Source organism: Haliaeetus leucocephalus, unplaced genomic scaffold (genome assembly GCF_000737465.1).
Source record: "Haliaeetus leucocephalus isolate CR32 unplaced genomic scaffold, Haliaeetus_leucocephalus-4.0 Scaffold636, whole genome shotgun sequence".
NCBI lineage: Eukaryota > Metazoa > Chordata > Aves > Accipitriformes > Accipitridae > Haliaeetus > Haliaeetus leucocephalus.
In genome coordinates this window covers 920,239-942,170 of record NW_010973072.1, presented here as the reverse complement: position 1 = coordinate 942,170, position 21,932 = coordinate 920,239, and the positions used below count along the sequence as shown (strand labels likewise).

Sequence of the window (21,932 nt, the reverse complement as noted above, 5' to 3'; positions counted from 1 at the left end):
GAAAAACAGCCCTTCGAACTAGAGCTCCTGCTACTCCATTAGGCTATTCCTAAGTAACTCCAGAAATACTTTGCAGTCATTAGCCATTGGTCCTGATTGTAATGGGGCTCTTCTGGCACTGAGGGTGAACTGTCCTGAGATTACAATGCTAGAAGCATGGTCTGATTCAGTCACTGCATTGGGACAGAATTAGAACCATCTTTCACTTTCACTTCCTAAGCAATTCATCTCTTCTAAGCAACTGCCCAGAAGGCCACTCATGTATGCTCCAAATGTAAGTAGGAAAAGGGGACAGGGTAGGACTCATTCTACCACTACTGAGTATTTGCTTCTCAGAATTGTTTGAGTATTTTGTGAGGGATTGTGACTAGGTCTCTCTAAACCAGGAAAAACAGTAGTTCAAATCCCAGGCAAAAGCTGATGCAGCTGAGCTAGTCATCTGTGCTACAAACCTTACTTTAGAACAAAAATATCCTTCTCATGGGATGGATGGGATGTGAATACCAACCACTGCCTGTTTCGTCACACAAAATAGGTCCACTGCTGTCACTCCCTTGGAGGCCTGAGCTGACAGTGCCTATTCTAGTAGCCAAGAACCAAGTAGTACATCATCAAAATACTAGTCATAATCAAATGAGACCCCATGAGACCCTTAAGGCACATCTTTGTGACCACACCGACATTCACTGGAAGTACATACATGGTTGTGAACTATGTCTGGGTTATACACCCAAAGAAATGACAGCATACCTAGAGACCACCTTCACTACCTTATAAGCCCATCATTTACTTTAATTCATTTACCAAGCCTAAGCGTAAGAAGTTTATCAATCACTATTATCATGAATTACTCCTAGGGAACACAGACAGAGAAAATAGTCCAGACAAATAGATTTATGATGACATTTTCAGGAACAACAAAGACGGATTTGTGTCCATTCTGTGTTATTAAGTATCACACATTCCTAATTTTTCAGTGAAGACTAGTCCTATAGATGGATGCTTTAGAAGTAATAAATGATGTGATAACTCTCATGGGAGATGGATAGGGAAGAAAATTCAGTGCTGTATCTCAGCTAGAAATCATTTCTGTAAGTAAAATCATATTCAATCATTGAGAAGAAATGCCTAGAAATTAAACAGACCACAAAATTGCTAAGGTACTACCCCCAGGCAAGAAGCTTATACAGATCACCAATGACTCCCACTCTGGACTCTAGTGGCAAAATCAAATGGAAGAAGAAAAACGACAGGATGATTATTGAGTTGATATCTTTCACTGCAGCTACACGTGTTTAAAATAACAACATCGGATAGCTAAGGAACAGCAAAACACTGAGTTCTCTTCTGCAGAGATAATGCTACTGTCTCCAAGCTGATGGAGTTGAGGAAAGGAACAGAGACTCCCTATGAAGTCTTTAAAGATCCCTATAGACAAGCTGAAGTATTTTACCTTAACTGAATTAAATGGCATTAAGCAACCATAAAACCAAACAACTTTGGTTAAGCTTAGATACAACAGCTGCACAGCAGAACTTTAAGAGGAAATTTCTCTTGACAGAGTTCTATTACAGCTGCTGCCACAATATCCCTGCATAATTTTTGGACCAAAAACTCAAAGATGTTGGTTTACACCCTCTTTAGCTACCTAAAGGTATATCATCCCAGTGTGACAGAGCACACAATTTCCTTTGTTTTCCAATATCCAAGAACATGGACTTTTTTGCATCATTACACACAAGTTTTTACTTTCATATAGAATAGTGAAACTAGGTGACTAGTTGATTCCCCATCACCATCCTGTATAACCTGCAAGAAATTATATAGCAGACAGCTAAGCCTGAACACACTAAACTTGAAAACAAATAGTATGTACCCAGTATAGCGGGAAAACAAAGGAAAAAAGAGATTGAGGTTAGAGTCATAGTTAGAACAGTTACTGAAAGAAAAGTTAGTTTCTAGTATTGTTGAGATTAATAAACTTTCAATCATAATAAATTATCATATTAAGTAACTTTTTAAACTCTTTGTCTTCATTTTTAGGTGAAAATAAATCTTAAGCAGACACTACCTACACAGCAACAGATTAAAAAAATACACTCTGAGATAGACAGGTTCTAGCAAGCGTGAGGATAACAGACTAAGGTTGGTAAACTGCTTTATACAGGGATTTAGTGAAATCAACTTTATTTCCATTATGCTAAATAGATTAGAAGGCCAGTAAGCTCACACTTTATACCTTCATATATGCAAAATTATTCCTGTCACTACATTGCTCTCCATGACAGACAGGCTTAAATTAGAAACAAAATACACATTTTTAAATAAAGCCAGCTAATCACTGGCAGAAAATGGTAGATTTTCTTTACTTCAAATATTTAAATAAAGATTAACTGTCTTTTTAAGACTACTACTATAGCTTAAACATAATTTATGATCTTAATGCAGCTATTACTGGGTTTAATATGATTATAGTCTATGTCTTCAAATGTCATTTGTCTACAGGACATTGGACTTAGATAACACTGAAGTCCATCAGCTTTTAAAGCCTATTAACAGTGTTACGTATTAGACAAAGGTATACCATTATTTTACACTGACAATTTATATACATTTCTAATCTTCTACTTCTAGTTATTACTGTTTAACAAATGGAGAGGCGGGGAAGTTAAATTTTGGAATTAGTCAAGGGTCAACTGAGAAATTGATAGCGTGTTGCAGAGACCGTTAACATACAACCAGCTTAAGCACCCTGATGAAAGAGTCTCATGGAATTTCATTCCACCAAGCTCAAATGCTGCTGTCTCTTTAGCATAGCCTGACCAGTAACCTCACTGACTGAATTACAGCTCTGATGAGTAATGTTTAAAATAGTTCTAGACTGCAATCTCTGTAAAACTCTCACATAACTCACCATTTGCCCTGGTGGTCTTTGTCTCATTTTTAAGGTAGCCATGTGAGTTGATTTTTCTGTGGTAACTTCTCAGCTCTGAATTAGCTCCGTTCAGATACAGAGAAAATCCTTGTTCTAACTGCTCCAGTTTGATTTGTATAGGATCCTTTCTTTTTAAACGTCCCAGTAGCCTGAAGTAGAAAGGATAATAATTCATCCAGATGCAGTGCATATACAGATGGTCAGATTAGCAATAAACACAAAAACACACTATGTCACACAGATGAAAAATATGTTCATAGTTCAAATAACAATTTCAGAATATAGCTTCCAGGACCTGTTCTGTAATGCTTGTATGAGTACCGACACATTGTGACATATGAAGTTTGACCAAGCCTCTCCCTTCTGAGATTTTTTCCATGTTGTTTCTCATTTCACATTATTTTTTCCATTTGGTATTTAGTATATTTAACCTTTCTTCTTGAGAATTTTAAAGATTTTTACTTAGAATTTCAAAAAGCTTAAAAATGGTTGAGCTCTTTTCAAGAAAAAAAAAGATTACTTGTGTTTTGAAATTTGAGGGGGAAAGCCCCCAGTCAACAGTGCAGTTAGATATACCAGAAAATTAAAGTCTGGTTAAAATAATATTAAAAAAACACCCTTCCCCAGGCTCAGTTTCAGTGAAACACCTACCCCTCCCTCTTCCAAGTCTCATCTTTCCTCCTTTCACCATGGGTTACACTCGATCTGTCCTAATTCCTTCGGTGAGGTGACATGCAGGCCAGGAAGTTGGGGTCATGTGGGTGACAATTTGTGCCTGCCTCTGCACACAGCTTCCCGGTTTCCCTCTGACTGCAAGGTGGGTCAATCCACAGCCCAAAGTCCCCCAGGGTGTATCTGTTCTGACACAAGTCACCTTTTTCCAAGAGCATGTCCCCAGCCATGTGGCCAGCAGCCCTCCTAGGCAGCATGCCTCCACAAGAGCACCCCACCCCCCTGCAGCCACCACTCTCTTAAATCTACCCCAGGCTACTCTGACAGGTGATGTTTTGGCACACAATGGGCTGTTTCTGTTAGTTTTGCATCCAGCAGGAACTGGCTGTGACTGGCCCAGGGCAGTACCTGACCTGTTCCCACACAGGCTATTCTGCAGCCCCTGCTATCCAAAACTGCCAGTTATGTCCAATACATGAATGCATCCAGCATGCCTCTTCTGCAAGGTACAGTTGCCACCTGCTTGTCGTGTTGTAATTCAGTGGCAGTTGTTTCCACCAAAATTCTGAATTAGAGCTCTGATAATAAGGATGCAAGTTGTTTCAATCATTAAATAATTTTTTTTTTATCCTTTTCTAAAACTGCTTTAGGAGACTATACACAAAAGAAACCCGTGTTCACACAAATTGGCTGTTCTTCTAACATAATTGTGGCTTTTGTAGGTTTTTTTGGTCTTTTCACCAACCCATTCAGTTTGTTATAGAATTTGAGTAAAAATCTTATGGCTTGTGGTAAAGGAGGGAATCCAGCAAGAAAGTTCTGTAGACCCTTCTGAATTTACCTGTGAAATTCATCTGTCTAGGGTACAATGACAGGAAGGTTCATATGAACAAAGATTAAAAGAAATGTTTTAAACTTGTCTGAAAGATACTGAAGTTTGCAAAAGCAACCTAGATGTCCTTATCTCCCACCTTAGCAGAACCTAACTTTGCACACTTAACTTTTGCATGCAATTTTCTGTATTTCTGACAACATAAAAAGCTTGCCTCATAACAACATCCTCACACAGTGTGAGCTGCCAATTACTTCTGAATCTAGAACCTCTTGCTCTATAAACAAAAATCTTCCCTGTAAGCCATGGAAATGGTAACTAATTTATTAATAAATTTATCTATATTTTAACATATGCTGTAGAAATATTGTGATCTCCTCTAGAAATAAGAACTTTGATGTACTTAGCAAACCAAGGGAAGAAAAGAGAATCACCTGAATTCTTTAAGACACAGCAAGTCAGATCTTGCATCACAAGTTCAAAACCCAGCATTTTAAACTAATATTCACAACTGCTGATATTAGCTACTATATTAGATAATACCTGACAGATATTACATACTCAGTGGTGGTACCAATTCTGTATCTTACCGGTTTCTCTGCTGAAGTGATATTAAGTATTCATCATGTTTTTCATCAAAGTCAGTCACCATGTCCTTAATATAAAGCTGAAATGAGAATACAATTGTCACACTGAAGTACAGAAATTATTTATTATAGAGTACTACTGCTTTTTCACTCTCAATAGACAAGAATGTTATAAACTGTAAAAAGTTCCTCCTTCAAAAAAGCATAAAACTGTCAGTGTAGTACATAAAGTTCCTGAAGAACAGAGCAAACGTTACTTGTTCTACTTACTTTTCAGAACCCTTCACACTCTGCTGAGGAGCCTAAAAATACTAAAAATGGAAGGCGTATACTATGATGAGTTTACTATCCAAGAACTGACGAGCAAGTCAATGCTGGGTCACAAGCTGAAAGGGCCACGTCCAAAGCCCAACTGTGGGATGATTTTCCTGAATTGCTACTGCTCATGAGGTCCGTTAATTCTGGAACTTATTCACTGCAGAGGCTGTATACATTTAAAGTGTTTAATTCAAGATTTTACCTTGCTTGCCTTTCAGGAAATACGAACTTTTCCAGCAATTCCCACCAGAGTTGCGGCTGCAAGTTGTGGTAGGGTGCCCTCTTATACCCCCAGAAGTTTAAACTTGCTATCAAAACGCCTAATTTAGTTTTGCGCCGCAAAAAAGAAACCCCGTACGTTGCCTCTTGCCGACCGCAGCGTCTCTCTGCTAAAACACCGCCCCTTCCCGCGCCCTCGCGGAGGTAACGCAGCGTCAGGGCTGAACCGACACCTCTCCCGAACGACAGAGCAGGGCCCCGGGCCCGCCCCCCCTGCGCCGTGCCTCTGCTGCGCCGGCAGGCACCGGGCCCAGAAGAAACCCGGGGGCAGGGCCGCCGCCGCCGCCGGCCGGAGAGCCCCGCAACAGCTCGGCGGGGACGGCGGCCTGCGCGGGCCGGGCCGGGCCGCGCCGCCGCTGCCCTGTTTGTGCGTTTCCTTGGTTACCGCCGCGCCGGTGACCTCACTTCCGGCGCGCCGGCCCGGCGCCGGAAGCGGCGGCGGGGATGGAGGCGCTGTGGGCGCTGCTGGACGAGGTGGCCCTGGAGGGGCTGGACGGCGTCACGCCGGGCGCGCTGTGGCAGCGCCTGGGCGCCCGCTCGCCGCCCTTCCCGCTGCCGCTGGAGCCCGCCACGCAGCAGCTCCTCTGGGCCGCGCTCAGCGCCCAGCCCGACATCAGCTTCTACCTGCTGCCGCGGGCGCGCCCGCCGCTCCGCCTGCACGACCGGTGAGGGCGGCCCCGGCGGGGACGGCGCTCCCCGCCCCGCCGAGCCGAGCCGCTCCCTCTCTCTCAGGCCGCCGCGCTTTCCCCTTCCCGCCGGGCCGGGTTACCCCGCAGGACGCTGGGGGAGGGCTTGCTCCGCTGCCGGGGATAACTCGGGCCTGGTTCTCCAGCCGCCGCCTCTGCTCCTTCTCTGGAGCCCTGCAGGTTTTGCTGCTTAGGTAGCCGGGTGGCGGCAGGCAAGGCGGAGTGGGGTTTTGAAGCCCCACGGCTATTTAGGAGACCTGTATAGGAGTCCTGGCTAGGCTTCCCTTCTAGTAACTCTTCACCGCTTAGGTACAAGCTGAATTTATACGTCCCGGTTCATCAGGGTGGATGTACCTGCTGTTTTCCTTTCCTGTAAACTAGTATCTCTATATGTTTCTTTTATTCCCACCACTTCAATATCCTTGGATTTTTGAAGATCAAATATGTATGCCCCTCCTCCTGCCTCATACGCTCTGCATGCTGATAAGGTTTGGTCATACTCGAGGAGTGCAGCTCTGCTCTTTGTGTTTTTCCAGTTTTGAGGTTTCAAAAGGGTCTCATTTTTCCAAGATACTTCATAGAGGTATCAGCGTTGTTTGTGACAATCTTATAGTTCAGTTCCAAATTCCCCTTGCTTGGTTAAATGTTGGCGCTCTGCTTTTATTTCAGATATGAGGAAATAGACCTTGAAACAGGAATACTGGAAACCAAAAGAGATCCTGTTCCTTCAGATGATATTTATCCTGTCCACATGATTTTGGATAATAAAGATGGCATACAAGGTTCCTGCCAGTATTTTAAAGAGAGAGTAGATATCACTGATCAAATAAGGAGGAAGGATTTGCAGCCTTGTTATACTTACACAGAAGCTGTTGAAAAGTGAGTGAAATCCTTATATCTGACATTAAAAGATTTTTAACTGAAGTCTTAAAATTTAGTCCTCACCCAGTTTGTACAGATTATATCAAGAATGGTTTTTGTGGGGGGAAAGTGATTGATCTCTCTGTTTCTATGAAACTAATAATAATTTATTACTTTCCCTTCTATTTCTTAGATGGGGAGAGAAACTAGTCATTGTTGCTTCCCAGGACCAGCGTTACAGAGCTTTAATAGGCTGGGAGGGGGACCCTGACTTAAAACTCCCTGACTTCTCCTACTGTATATTGGAGCGTTTAGGTCGTGCTAGGTGGCAAGGAGAGCTTCAGAGGGACCTTCACAGTGGGGCTTTCAAGTAAGTTTATATCTTGCTGTATGAATTAAATCAAAGCTAATAAGTTTCCACTGGTTATTTATAAAGATCTGTCCACTTCAGAATTTCTGTGTATTGATTTAAATTCATATCTGTATTGGTAGCATCTCATCCTTACTACCAGGAGCACTTGGTTCTTGGAGCCTGTATTGCTAGAAGTATAGTGGTCTCTTCCTTGAGTTCATTATACTTCCTCATATTTTCTCATGGAACCAGAGATTGTCTGTTGGGTTGATACACAAGTTTCTAAGTTGTAGAAGTTCTTGCTTTCTCTAAATCACTTTTTCCTCAAATTTGGGATGGAACAATGATTTTCATTTCCTTTTCTAAACTGCTGAGTAAGTATCTTACCCTGCCGAAGTTCGGAAGAGATTCTTGGACGCCCACCTTATGTCCCCAGCATTTGCCCTGTGTGACACCTTCCTCTATATGACCTGAATGGGAGCCTGACTTACCAGCTCCCAAACTAGACCATGTATTTTGTTGATGGAGGAGCATTACACAGCTTCTTAGGGAACTTCTGGGATTGTATTGCAGTGCTGGAGAATATTAGCATTGCCGTTAAGGTTTCACTGCTTTTAGGAGATTAAGCATACGTAGCTTGCAAACCACACTGGATCTGGGTTTTGCCACTTAGGAAGCTCTTTTAGGTAACTAAGATGATGGAGGCGGAGGGGAAATCTTTTGTGGATACTTTTTTGTCAGTTCAGTGGCCTGAGTCAGCTCATCAAGGAGTGAGATGAGTACCAGAGCTATTACAAGGGGAACAGTAATTGTAGTGTAGCTAGGAGTTAGAAAGAGAGGATGGAGAAAGAGGGTATGGGGATACAATATTGGTTCAGCTGTCTCATTAAATCATGTCATGACACTGTGATTGTGCATGGAGACTGTAGGTTAAAATCAGACATATTTCTCTGTTTAATTGGATTAACTATGAAGATCAATTTCACGGGTTACCTTAATTTTGGCACTTCCTAATTTTGAGATTGTCACTTTGAAAATTAACATAACGTCACTAAGACCATAGGTAATTTAGGTAAAGTGTTTTGGGATATTGGATAATTAGAATTTATTTGCGTAAGTTCCTATGCCTATAGATATCTTGCCATCTTCTCTTTAGAGTGGATGCTGGAAAAATTCATTATCACCGAAGAGTATTGGACAGAAATGGTCTCATAACAATGCAGTCCCATGTCATAAGACTACCAAGTGGAGCACAGCAACACTCAATTCTTCTACTTCTGACTCGCTTTCACGTTGATAGGTATGTGCCACTCGGATGTTTTAAAGATCTCCTGAGTAGACCGTGACCTTTTACTATGATGAAAGTTTGCTCTCCTGTCACAGAATCATCAAAGTTCCCTGGTATTGACTGTTCTCAATTTCTTTATTAACTCCTCTTCCAAATGCCGGACAGTTTAAAACTTACTTATCTCAGAGCGCTAAACAATAGGGTATGCTAGTGCCTGTCACCTGCCTAGATAAGCCTAACTCTTCTTATTGTAGCAATAATAATTCTGTTAATTTTGAGTGTTCTCATTTCAAACACATTTCTAATAGATTTTTTTTGTTTTCTGATCTTGTTTATGATTAGAACTTGCGCTTCTGTGGCTTGCCAATGAAGTAACAGCCTGGGCTTATTCACTGTTCCCTCGGATGGGGTCTCTTCTTAATGATAAATTCTGTCATATGCTATTCAGAGAAGGAAAAGAAAACTATAATTCCTAAAACAATCTGAGAACACTTCAGCATACTTTCTCTAGTGACTGACATTTTGTAAAGGTACAAGTAGTGTTTATAAAGCTATATGCATGGTTACCTGTAAAATAATTTTCTTTTCTTGGTTAGGAGGAGCAAATATGATATTCTGATGGAGAAGCTCTCAAGTATGCTAAGTGCTCGTTCAAACCAGATGGAAACATTAGGAAACTTGAGGGAAGAACTGGTGAGATTAATTACTCTGTTAAATTCTCACTCACGTAGAATCTAGATGATTAGTATCAAAGGCAGTCATTCATACTGCTTGTTTTTTAAAGTTGCACAAAATTTTGGGGTAGGATATCAACAGAAGGATCTTAAAAACCTACTAGATCAAGTTACGGTTGCTGTTTGTCATAAGGAAGGAGTTCTATTCGATCCACAGTTTCAGAAAAGTTTTGTCAATGGATATATCATCATGCAATTCTTACTTGCACAGTGCTGCTGCTGGTTCTTGCTGCTTGTTTGGATGTTAGAGTTGGAGGGATAGAACACACTCCAGAAGCATCTCACGCTTTGCCTGTCTTTGCTTTGTCTGCACTAGCAGGCTTTTAAGATCCTTCTGTGATATCCTACTCCAAAATACTGTGTTCTAAGAACAGGCAGTATGTATGTCTGTCTTTGATACTAATCACCTACAGACAAGACCTTTGGGCTACAATGATGTTTGCTATTTCTCTTTGCGTTAGGGTCTTTGTGAGAGAACTTTCAAACGTCTGTATCAATATATGATGAATGCTGGCCTAGCCAAGGTAATATCCATCCCATTACAAGATATACACCCCAATGGAGGACCCTACAAGACAAAGAAAGGTAACTAGAACTGTATTTTTGCTTTCTTTTTGTGTAATTACATTGATGCCATTCTATCTATAAGCTTCAAATCTTAAATTAAAAGATGCATAGGTGAAGTTCTCTCTGTGTAATTATGTGGAGAAATGTATTAATAAAGCTAGAACACTGCAACCCACTTGAATTAAGCATTTGTTCCAGGCTTTTAAGAAATGGATGCAGGCAAGTTTGTTGTATATCAATGTAAGCTGTTTCTGTAGATTATGACTCCTAATAAGACTGCTCAAGCCAATACAGAATAGGGTCAAAGAGCAGTCTGCTGACCTTTCAGGTTGAAGTTGAATGACAAATCAATAAACTTGACAAAAAATATAGAAAAAGTTATATAAAACAAAAAAGACCATTACAAAATAAGCTAAAGAAACAGACCATCTTAATTATGGCTTTTGCTGAAATTATGGCTTTTGCTGAAATTATGACTTTTGCTGAAAGTGATGAGAATGCTAAGTTTCTTTGGAAAGTTTCATATCAAATTATGAAAGTAAGCTTCTACAGCACTACCTTGGAATTCTTGAAGTAAGCAAGATAGCCAACAACTACTATTCAAAAAAGCAGTAGTCTACTGAGGGATAGTTTAATGCATAACCAGCTTTGAATTCAAGTTTAATAGGTTTGCAAGAATTGCTGATAACTTCCAAACATGTAGTGGAAAGACAAAGAAGAGCAGAACTGTATGAAGAAAGGGGACAAAAGAAAGCAACTGCTCTCAGAAAAAGATGCAGATAAAACTTGCGCGGGGAAAAAAAACCTACATAGAAGTAATACTAGAAAGTAAGAGGAAGGATGGTATCACCAATGGAATTAATGCAATTGCTTAAGGAAAGCTAAACCAAATCTTTAATCACAGAAAATCCTAAGAGGCAGATTTGCAAGGGTTAAAAAGAAAATAGTTCTTAAAGATTAAGTGTGTTTTCCAGAGATGTGGTGAACTGTTTGTGAAAAAATAAAAATAAAAAAAATTAAATCTGATATGAACTAAACATTCTAAATTATATAGTCTTTGCAAATAGGAGTGATCATAAAGGAAGAAGTGAAAGATCCAATAAAAACGTGAGAACTTTGAGAAGACAGAAGTGAATGCCAGTTGCATGGAGTTGGATTAAGGCTTTTGATAAGACAACAAATTCCTTCAAATCTTTTAAGTCTGGGGGAAGGAAATCTCTCTGTTGGGAAATTGTTTAACGAACAAAGTAGGTCAAAGTAGGCCAAAAGTAGGTACAGCATCTAACATGGTTCAGAGAGAAATCTCCCACATTGTACTGAATAAATAAGGGATTGATTGAACGAGTTCATTTGTGAGGAAATACGCAGGTCCACCTCCTTGCCGTAAGAATGTCAGAGGGAGTTTTACACAGGAGAATTCATTTAAGTTCACAGTTTCAGGAAGGCAGTGGAGAGCCTCAAAAAATATTCTAGAATAGATCAGTATACAATAAAATATATGGGGAAAATTAGCATGAAATTTTTACAAAATATGTATTGTACATAGGTAATGCACTTCTGGTTTGAGCAAGTGTCTCAACGTACAGTGGCTTGTATGACAGTGGTACTTTTAGTCACACTGTTTAGCATTGTCATTGACAAAACCCTAGATTCTCTCTTACACTGTCTTTCAGTAGTATTGCACCAGTTTATATTTGTTTATACTTCCTCATAGCGATATAACTTTCAGAGATGTTCTAATGAGCTGAAGATGCTTGCAAATAAAACCCGGAAGACTAGATAGTATTCCTAAAAGATAGAGTTTATAATCAGTAGTAAAACATCTAACTTCCAGTTGAAGTATTTACTTAGAAGACAAGAAAATACAAGTCTGTTTATACACTTGGTGGCAACGCACAAGGCAGTAGATGTTTCATGTTTTGTCAGAGATTGGCACAATGGCAGCTGCATTTAGTACTTAAGTTTATCATGAGTAATGCCACCTGATGAATCTTTCACTTGAATGATAATTCCATCTTACAGACGTAAAAGCTGAAAATCCACAAAAATGCCTTAAAAAACACTAGGTATTAAACTAGGATGAATTAATAATAGCTGATTTTCATCAGAGATCAAGATAGTTTAATCTCTGGAGTTATGCAGGAAAGCAGATAGAAATATGTGGGACACGCTGAGGATGAAGCCAGAGCATCTGCTATGGGAAGCACGTTATTGGGCAGCAGGAGCTAAAGTAAAAGGAATTGGTTTGGTTTGGTTTTGTTGTTTGTTTTTTGTTTGTTGGTTTTTTTTCAAATACTGCTTCAAGTGAAAATTAATGGGCTGTAGAAATACAGAGGATGTGATAACAGTGCCTGCAGCCCTACCAAAATGTCAGCACTTAATTACTATCCTAAGCAGTATCTTAGGATACTGGCAGGGAAAGGATTCAGATTGAGGAAAAATAATGGAATCATCTGGCCTGGAGGTGAGTCCCACGGTTAACTTACTGTGGATTAACTTCATGTCAGCTAAGCTTCAGTAACTGATCATATATATATATATATATATATACACACACACAAGATAAAATTCAGCAGCTGAAACCCTTAATGATTTCAACTAAAGCTTTCACCTGGTGTTTTTCACAGTGGGGCCGTACCAGAGGAGTAGAGGTGGCTCTAGATGTTTTCACCCACTGCTGCAGGATGAATTGGCTACTTCTGCAGTAGCTGTTGAATCACTGCAACTTGATAAGCTGGCAATGTTCAGTAACCTAGTTCTAGTTTACCACTGGTCACTTAACTTGTTCAGCAGGAGCTAGATGACACTGACGATAATAGGTCATCCTTGTATCAGGGAGCAGGATCGCTACAGCTCTCCTGAAGTCATCTGTCCCCACTCTACCGTTCTGGGATCTCATAGAAAAATGGGTGGAGAGTTACTACAGCACAGCCAGTGCACTGTAACATGTTAAGATGTGGAATTCAATCACGTATGAGATTTTTGTGGTTGGTGGGCAGCGCTGTGTTCTGTCCTTGTATACAACAACCTTAGATTTTGTGTGTCTGTTTTCATTGCATGTAATTATAGTACACTGTATGTGTTATCAAACCTAGCCATTCCCTAGGTGCAGGGAGTAGGTGAGGACTTTGGACAAAAAATCTAGAAGCTCAGTTGCTCATATGTGGTTGCACACAAAGCCTCCATAATAAAACTGATATCATGGGTTGTGGCATCAGCAGACAAATGCTGAGAAGAACCTCTTCTCAAAGTGATGTTGGACCTGTGCAACATAACTGCATTTTAGTTAGGCTTTAAGAGCTTACTGGATGGGGTAGGGCTCTTCTGATCCTTTTCTTCAGTGTGCTAGTTGCTTGGTGTATGCTTCCTCCAACATGCATGCATACAAATATAGAAGAAGGTGCTAGGACATATGATAAACTGACAGTTCTTTTAGGTCCTGGGATTTTTAAATATCAGGAACTTGCGGCAGTCCTTGATAGGGACCACCAACTGATATCCACTTTGATCACTTGCTGAGGAAGGGCAGTCCTGTGTTAAGGAACAGTCTTGTAACCAGGTAGCTTATTGTACGAGTTCTATACCTTCAGATGTACAGTTTTCTTTCATTATGTGACTTGCATTTATAGAAAGTGAAAAACGCTTTGAGCCTATAGAAAAAAGGAGTGTTTTATACTCAGTGAGTGATTTCACAGTCAGATGTATGTTCTGAAGATGTAATACTGTGGATCAGCAATTAATCCTTTCATTGATTTATTTGTGCTGTTGAAATTTCTTCTGTTACTGCAGTGGTTTCCATTCTGCTCATAAATCACTGCACTGGGCAGTCCTAATGTTGACACAGACATGAAGGTTTGGAGCACCTCAAAAATTCAGCTAGTCAGTATTTTGACAGATTCGTATATAGGGAAAAGCTGTTGCAAACCTTTCCTAGAAATAAACAGTTGTCTTTGTTCCTCATTGCACTACTATTTCTTCATGCTGCTGAAAGAAATAAACTGGTTTAAACATGCGCACGGGCCTTGCATTTTGTTAAGAGTTGTTACTAACATTCGTGTTCACAGGGACTGATGTCATGGTCCGTTGCCTTAAATTACTAAAGGAATTTCGGAAGAAAATGGAAGATTATCATGATGATGATGAAGAAGAGATCATTACAAAAGCTGTTCAGCCTGTGGATATTGTTTGTGAAAGGGATATGCTCACCCAGGCTTATGAGCTAAGTAGGTGATGTAGTAAGACATGCTAAAGATTTTGCATGTTGCCTTCTTACTCCTTGTATAAAAGAAAGGTATATATTGTGGGATTTTTAAAGTTCCGATTGCTTTTTATGTATCAGAAAGTGTCGATTTTTCATGGAAAAGATGAGCTTTATGTTCAGATTAGACTGCTGGCACCAGTTAGCCCTCCCTGGAAGCTTATCAGCTGTTCAATACCACCCAAATAAAACAGTGTGGTAGAAACAGGATGTTGTAGTGGGGTGAGAAAAGGTGATGAAGAAAAAGTGTTTCTTCTTCTATCTCTTTTACTTTCATAATGGAGAAATTAATATCTAACTGTGGAAAGCTCTCCAGGGAAAAATTCACCCCTGCTTTTAATCTGAAGCTATTGCCTTCAAACCTCATTCTGCTGGGGCACTGCTTCACGTAAAATTATGTTTTATGACAGTATTTGACGGTATATTGTATGTATCTGTGAAAATGTCTTTAGTTGTTAGTGGGGAATGTTAAATTTTATATTCTGTCATATACCATTATTCAGAGCAAATATGAATGTATGTACAAATATATGTACATATAATTTGGTCAGATTATTTCTCTGAGATATTTTCTGGTTTGCCTTTCTGAAACAGTTGAAAGTAGGGGAACCAAAGGTATTTCTCAGGCAGAAATTCGCTTGGCTATGAATGTGGGGAAGCTAGAAGCAAGGATGCTTTGTCGTCTTCTGGAGAGGTACAAAGTTGTCAAGGTAAGGTTGAAATAAAATAATTTAGATACTTACTCAAACTGGAGATACAATTGTGGGTACTGTGGTAATATGTTATAATATTGTTAACCTCAAACAATAGAAACAGCAGTGGTTTGAGAATTGACAGTGAAAGAGTCCTGGTAAGACTGAAAAGAATATGGCTCAATTGAGGAAAAGGTAATATATTAACAGAAGTGTTCAAAAAGTATTGAGATTTTAACCTACTGTAATCAGAGGACTAGGCCTAGTTGTTAGAATTTAACAGATCTGCTCTTCTAGCATACCTTTTCTTTATTGTTTCCTGGTTAGCTGTCTTGACATTTAATAGTTCACTGACCCAGATGTATAAGTATTTTACATTGGTTTGTGACTGGGTGCATAAGTAATAAAGGTCGTGGGGAAAAATGCACATGGCCCCATATTTTCTGTCTGTATTGTGCACATGTTCTGGTGATCCACACACCCACCCCAAACCAGTGGGATTCTGCTGGACACCGCTTCACAGCATTCCAGAGGAACACAGTTTCTAGCACCCTGACGCAGGTCTGCCCTCCAAAAAGAGGCAGGGCAGAGAAACTGGCCTCAACCCTGCTTCACCTGGCCTCAATGACTTATCTAAATCACTCACTGTACTCAGTGGTAACCCAAGTGACCTGGGGGCTGGTGCTTTATAGAGATGAACATAAATGTCTCTCAACTCAAAATAGCCACTTTGCTTGATTTTTGACTGTGAGAGAGCTTCTATTTTACAAGATCGTCTACGAAAGGACCTTGTCGGAGGCCCTCTGTACATTTAGAATCATTAATCTACTTGCCTTTTGAAAATACCATTAAATTTTTAAAAAAACATGGTTACTTTTGTAGAGGTTATGGTGATTAAACCCCTTATTTCCAGATATTTTGACATTTTTTTCATTTCAACAAGACAAATTCAGCTGTCATTTCTCACATGCACCCACCTGCCCCTTTTCACAAAGGCAGGATAATTGCCATCTTCCTGTAATAGAGAATTTTTTTACTAAGATCTTGTCATTTGGTAAAAAGTTCTGTAGAATTAAAAACAAGCTATATAAACCATTGGAATATCTAAACATACTTTTTTCGAAGTCAACTGTGAAGATGAAATCTTCCCTGACTCATAGGCCAAGTGTTTGTGTTTCTAGATACTTGAAAGCACCTGTTGTAGTAGTTCCACTTAAGTCTGATTCACTCTGGTTACTTCTGCATTACTGTTATTTCACAGAAATTTTTTTCTGAAAAAAATTTGATTTTCCAGTCTGAATGCATATAGTTTGTTCTTCCTTAGACTTTTCTACATCCCACATACTGTAGGCTTTTCGTTCTAGTATGCAGGTAACACAGACTTATTTATTTTTCAAGTATGGTATTTCTTTTGAATTCTATATGTTAAGGTTAGTCAATATTTTTGCTATTTAGAAAAAAAGGAGAATAACATGATACCTTTTGATGTGAGGAGAGAACAGTTAGAAAATTTTCCCACTGTTGATGCTGGAGAACAGACTGCAAGAATGGAGGAGTAAGGTGGTAAAATAACATTCCAACTATTTCCTTAGGGTTTTATGGAGGATGAAGGTCGGCAAAGGACAACAAAGTATATTTCATACATTTTTGCAGAGGAGAGTGATTTAAACCGTCAGTTTGAGAGAGAGAAGGCTAGAAGTGAGCAGTTAGCTACCGTTACTTTGGCTCTAGTGCCAGAAGATTCCGCACCTGTGGAAGATGTGTCTCCTGGAGAAGATGATACTTTGGTCTCAGAGTCTGACAATGAAGAAGGAGGGAAAGATGGCAAGAAGAGAGGAAAAGGTCAGAAGGCCAACTCTGGTCCTCTGTTGAAATTAAGTCTCCAAGATGATACCCATCAGTCAACACCAGTGAAAGGTAGATCATGATTCTGAAATTTGGAAGGAACCTTGCATTTTTCTTATGGATCCTTTTATTAAAGAAAAAATCATACGCTATTAGCTACCATTAAAGTTTTTAATCATATATTTATTTTTACACTTATTTGATTATTTCCATGTTTTTATTATCTTTTTCTACCAAAAGTGTTATGTTTTGGAATACTGTAGGTGTGGTAATCTCTGGAGGGTCTTAGAGCTGAAGTGTGCTCTTGATGTTTGTGTGCATCAAAGAATGTTTCTGACTATCACCAATCACTGGGAAAGTCTGCTTCTCCTTACCCCTATGTCATTTCTCCTCTTTTCCCCATGCAAATGAAATGCACTCACACATTGTGCTCCTTGGATATTTAGTTATTTTTCTGGTGGCTCCAAGGGCTGAAATGATTCTGCAGAGGGTCAGACAAATTCTGAAACTGTTGTAAGGAAGGAGGCAGGACTGTGTAGCTAAAAACAAGCATAGTGGGGAGACTGTGATACATATCAGTCAGGTTGACTTAAGCTGCTGAGAGAAACAGTATCCTTGGGTAAATTTTGTATCTGCCTTGGATGTTCTATGGTGAACTGACAAGGTATCTGTCACAAACTCTTTTTTCAAAATATCTTGCAGTTCACGCTGTGCCCATTAGGAGCACCATCTTGGTAGAGCTTTAGGTTTTTTAAAGTCCCTGAAGACTTCAGAAGGGATTTGAACACGCTTTGTATTTCTTGAAATATTTTACTTTTTCCTAATAAAAAAGGCGGACTGTGCCTCTTGTGAATACACATCATTTCATTCCACTGGATATGCAAAGGTCATCTTAGGTATGGGAAATAGCACAGGAGCTGACAGACCAGCCAGTTAACATTTTTTTTCAATTGTAACATATAAAATTTTTTCCCCCTTTAGCAGTGGTTTTTTTCAGTTGGAAATGTCTGATATTGAGCCTTAGAGTCTGTGCGAAATTTATTTGTTCATGTACTGTTGTGAGCCTTCAGTGGGGTGAGTATATGTAGAGTAATACTGACTTCTTGTCTGAGACCAGATAAGATGTTAACTAACTACTTTCAAGCAGCAATAAGCTTGGGGTGACTTGACTCACAGCCTTACTCACCTAAGCATATTGTAACAAAAATGTCTTACCTCCTGAAGGTAATTCCTTCATAATTTTCTTTAGTTATTTGGAACAACTTGATGTGAAAGCTACCAGCCTTTTGGGGACATATTTTAAAGAGGGTATGGTGGTTTGGTTTTTTATTTATTTTAATTATTTAAATGTCCCTACAACTTCTCTGATAAACCCCAGGGGAAGGGAGGAGAACAGATCTCCATTTCTTATGTAGATTATCTTTGGACTAATACTAAATCCTTGTTATTGTGCTTTGACTCAGAAAAGTCAGGTTTCTGGCAGAACTTGAGAATCGTTGTGACAGAAACCCTTCTTTCTTCAGACACCAGTTTCTGGATAAGCTAATCTGGCCCTTCACAGTCTTCTAAGTCTGCCTATGAAGAGGCTTCTGCATGGAGAAAATTATTTGATGACAGGGAGTTCACTTTTTTTTAACTTTACTTTTGGAGGCTGAATGCAGTCATTCATGGTCAAACCACTGCTTCCAGCAGGGTAGAAGAATACGTGAAAAATGTAGCAGAATGCTTTTTAGTACAGTTACCTGGGTGGACGGGGGAATGCCTTTTATAGAGAGAGAAGCTGAACATTTACAGAAAACTCTGAGAGCAGAAAAATTACAAGGCTCTTTGCTCTTAAACCAGGTTCAAAGCCAAAAGCTGTGAAGTCTCATGGGAAGAAGCTGCCTTCCCCTCAAATTCTTGAAGAGCCTGATGAGCTCCCAGACAACCTTTCGGGGGAGAGTTCTACTTTGGAAACTCTAAAGCAGGAGTCCAATATTTCCACTTGTGCTCATTCCATTGATGAAGATGGGGATGTGGCTGTGGTGGAGGAGGTCAGACTTGAAGACCCAAAGGTAAGACCACATGTCTTAATATGTTCTTGTTGGTACATCTGTCTGAGCTAAGTTATGTACTTTTACAGCAAGACTCCAAGCTATAGAATTTTTATTCATTTATGGATTGTTTCGGGTTTTTAAATTTAATTTCTAAGTACATTCACATTTTAGCTGCATTGTAGTTATAAGTGAAAATTATTCCAGGAGATAGGAAGGTAGATGTCCAAAATACGGTTCTGGGTTAGTTCCCCGGTGCTTTCAAAATTCCTTGTGTTGACTTAGTGCATGTCATCACTTAATGTCTATCTGTGCACACAAGTGCTGCATATCATCTGGTCTGTCTACTCTAAACCAGGAGGAGCAAATGGGTTTTGACATGAAAGTTGTGTAGCCTCACTGCTGCAGGACTGAGCCTGGGACAAGAAGCCTTTTTGAGGAACAGGATATGTTGGCTTGGACTCAGCACGATGTTAAGGCAGTTACCAGCTTTCTAGGCCAAAACTCTCAAGTCCAAATGGCTCAGAATGTGGGATTGGCATAAATCTCTGCATCTAACTACATGGAGTTCTTAGCTTCTGCCTTGGTTACCTCCCTGAGAAGGGGAGATAAAAGATAATCCCCATCTGACTACTTTGTTACAAATAAATACATCAAAATTCCTCAGATGCTACTGTGCGAGGAACCTACTTTAGACTGAAGACATTGAATAGTTCATGTAAAATTTTTATTTTGTCCATACTGTGCACTAGAAGACATGTGGCCAAAAGAAGGAAAAGCGTTCCAAAGCTACAGCAGTGGAGAGATCTCATGAAACGTACAGGCTGCTGAAGCGCCGAAATCTCATTGTGGAAGCTGTTCGAAACCTCCGGCTAATTGAAAGCTTGTTCACGTGAGTCCATCTGAAAACAGTGTACTGGGGGCCTGATGCATTTTGGTAGTAGAAGCAGTACGTTAGCAAGCCATCTGTGTGCTTATTCCATTGTTGGCTTTTCTTGTCCCCAATGGCACTATATGCTATAATGTTGGAGAGGATGGCACACGGAAGGTGTGGGGGGTTGCAGTTATACTGAATCTTAAAAATTAATCAGCTCTTTGGAAGCAATAATAGTTCTCTGGAGATAATTACACAAGTGGATTTTTATGTGGTATATGTCCCATAAATAGAGATCAGAGAACTTTTTCCTCCGTTCACAGTATGCCAGTGCTTGGGGCCACATAGTAAGATACAGCACTTCCCTGTTTGAGGATTCTTTTATCTGCATAAGTTTTATTTCCACATGATTTCAAAAGTTGTTCATGTGTTATTCTGCCAGGGACTGTAGAGACTCGTATCTTCATGTCAGTCATTATTGGTCACTAGGATTCTAGCAACGTCCTGAAAGTTTGCTTTTCTTTGCAGTTTCATGTGGTACGGTTGTATGTCTTCTCCTGACTTGCCTTGTCTGGACTAAAGATACTTCCCTGAACGTTGTAAGGTCTTTCAGCCTTTTGAGATTCACTTCCAAAGAGAAATGGAAATTCTGGTGCTCTCCTGGAGTCCCAGTTTCCAAATTGGCAGGACTGTTGTCGCAAATAGGATTGCACCATCCATCTTCGGTGTCAGCACAGAAGATCCTGGCATGTCAATACACACAGGGCTGCCAGCTGTAGGAATTTAGTAAGAAATCATGGCCTTATTCTCCTCTGGTTTGAGAACTTTGAAACCTTCTGTCACGTAGTTCAATTGCAGAGTGTTGTAAAATTAGAGCCTCGTCTTCTGGCACCAGCCTCATCACTGATTCATCTAGTCACATCTAAGTACAGGCTCAGAAGATATTTCAGGTCTCTGCTGTCCCCTTCAGTGCTGCCAACAGGTAGCTCACAGGTTCCCCCAGCACCAGTGAAAGTTCTGCCCCTCCCAATCTCTGCAAGGAAATTTGCTGGTGTTGTCACTCCGGTTATGTTAGTTACCAGGATGTGGTAGTCTTTTGAAAAAGTTGAAGTCCATGTGTACATTCACTTATTGCCTCATTCCCTTAATACCCTTCCATACCTTTTTCAGAAGTGACTCTCCAGGATTGAAAGTCAGATGTAGGGCTGAGGGGCATTTGTGAAAATGTGCATGAAAACAGGCATGAGGAGAGTAGGGCATGAGCATGCTCCTGCAGGCTGCTACAAGGGAAGAAGTGAGCTGGCTTCAAGTGATGGGATATGTGTATCTATATTGTGAATGCCCGTGTAGTTTCTGAGCTCTGAGCACCACCAAGTAAACTCTTTCTGCCCCAAGCTGAACTGAGCTCACAAGTGGAAATACAAACTGCATATGTTTAATCACCATTTAAAAAAAGCCATAGGTTTTCCTGGCCTTGGGGAGGCTGGATTCATAATTACACTGTAGCCATACACAGAGAAATCTGGCATTGAGAATTTGCTGTCACCAGAACAGCAGTCCTCACATAAAAAGGATAAGCTTAATTACAAAGAAAATACAGCTGAAATTTAAAGTTAAGTTACCAGTTATCTACAGCAAAAGGGAAAAGTGACTAGTAATGGCTGGAAGTAGGGAAATATCCATTCACCCCACATCCTCTAACAAACTGCTTAAGCCCAGCAGTGCTCCAAACTGCCTAAAATGCAAGGTATTTTTTGCATCTTTTAGGCTTCAGAAAATGGTCATGGATCAAGAGAAGCAAGAAGGTGTCTCCACTAAATGCTGCAAAAAGTCTATCGTACGACTGGTACAGAAGCTTGCGCAGGAAGGACTCCTCAGACTCTATCGTACTACAGTCATTCAAGATGGCATTAGTAAAAAGGTGACTGCACAAACCCTGGCAGCAGAAGCGGCTTTTCTCACAACCGTCTGATTTATCAAAATGTTTTGGGCCTGAAAAATATGGATGACTTCACTTTTTGTAGCAGGACCCACAGTTGAGCTGCCCAGAAGCTACATGTCCCAAACTAAGCTACTGTGAAAACCAGATTAGTCCTTTCAATTATTGTGCTGCAGATAA

General features: G+C 40.1%; 2 protein-coding genes across 3 annotated transcripts in view; one reads left to right on the top strand and one right to left on the bottom strand.

Annotated features, from left to right (window-relative positions):
- The window catches only part of KIAA0556 (KIAA0556 ortholog), a 63,094-nt gene extending 57,420 nt beyond the window's left edge, over positions 1 to 5,674 (bottom strand). The window contains exons 1-3 of the mRNA XM_010578429.1: positions 5,547 to 5,674; positions 5,030 to 5,106; positions 2,915 to 3,084 (exon numbers count right to left, since the gene is read on the bottom strand). Of these exons, the coding sequence (XP_010576731.1) occupies positions 2,915 to 3,084; positions 5,030 to 5,091 (232 nt within the window). The 5' untranslated portion in view covers positions 5,092 to 5,106; positions 5,547 to 5,674. The remainder of the gene's footprint in view (positions 1 to 2,914; positions 3,085 to 5,029; positions 5,107 to 5,546) is intronic.
- Positions 5,675 to 6,067: 393 nt separating this feature from the next.
- GTF3C1 (general transcription factor IIIC, polypeptide 1, alpha 220kDa) overlaps positions 6,068 to 21,932 on the top strand; it is a 45,343-nt gene continuing 29,478 nt past the window's right edge. The window contains exons 1-12 of one of the 2 annotated variants that reach the window (XM_010578428.1): positions 6,068 to 6,288; positions 6,979 to 7,188; positions 7,364 to 7,540; positions 8,679 to 8,822; positions 9,407 to 9,503; positions 10,006 to 10,129; positions 14,176 to 14,334; positions 14,964 to 15,079; positions 16,654 to 16,978; positions 18,749 to 18,960; positions 19,695 to 19,831; positions 21,581 to 21,734. In XM_010578428.1, coding sequence (XP_010576730.1) covers positions 6,068 to 6,288; positions 6,979 to 7,188; positions 7,364 to 7,540; positions 8,679 to 8,822; positions 9,407 to 9,503; positions 10,006 to 10,129; positions 14,176 to 14,334; positions 14,964 to 15,079; positions 16,654 to 16,978; positions 18,749 to 18,960; positions 19,695 to 19,831; positions 21,581 to 21,734 — 2,076 coding nt within the window. Of the gene's footprint in view, positions 6,289 to 6,978; positions 7,189 to 7,363; positions 7,541 to 8,678; positions 8,823 to 9,406; positions 9,504 to 10,005; positions 10,130 to 14,175; positions 14,335 to 14,963; positions 15,080 to 16,653; positions 16,979 to 18,748; positions 18,961 to 19,691; positions 19,832 to 21,580; positions 21,735 to 21,932 lie in introns of both variants that reach the window. The other variant, XM_010578427.1, reaches the window with a different exon arrangement.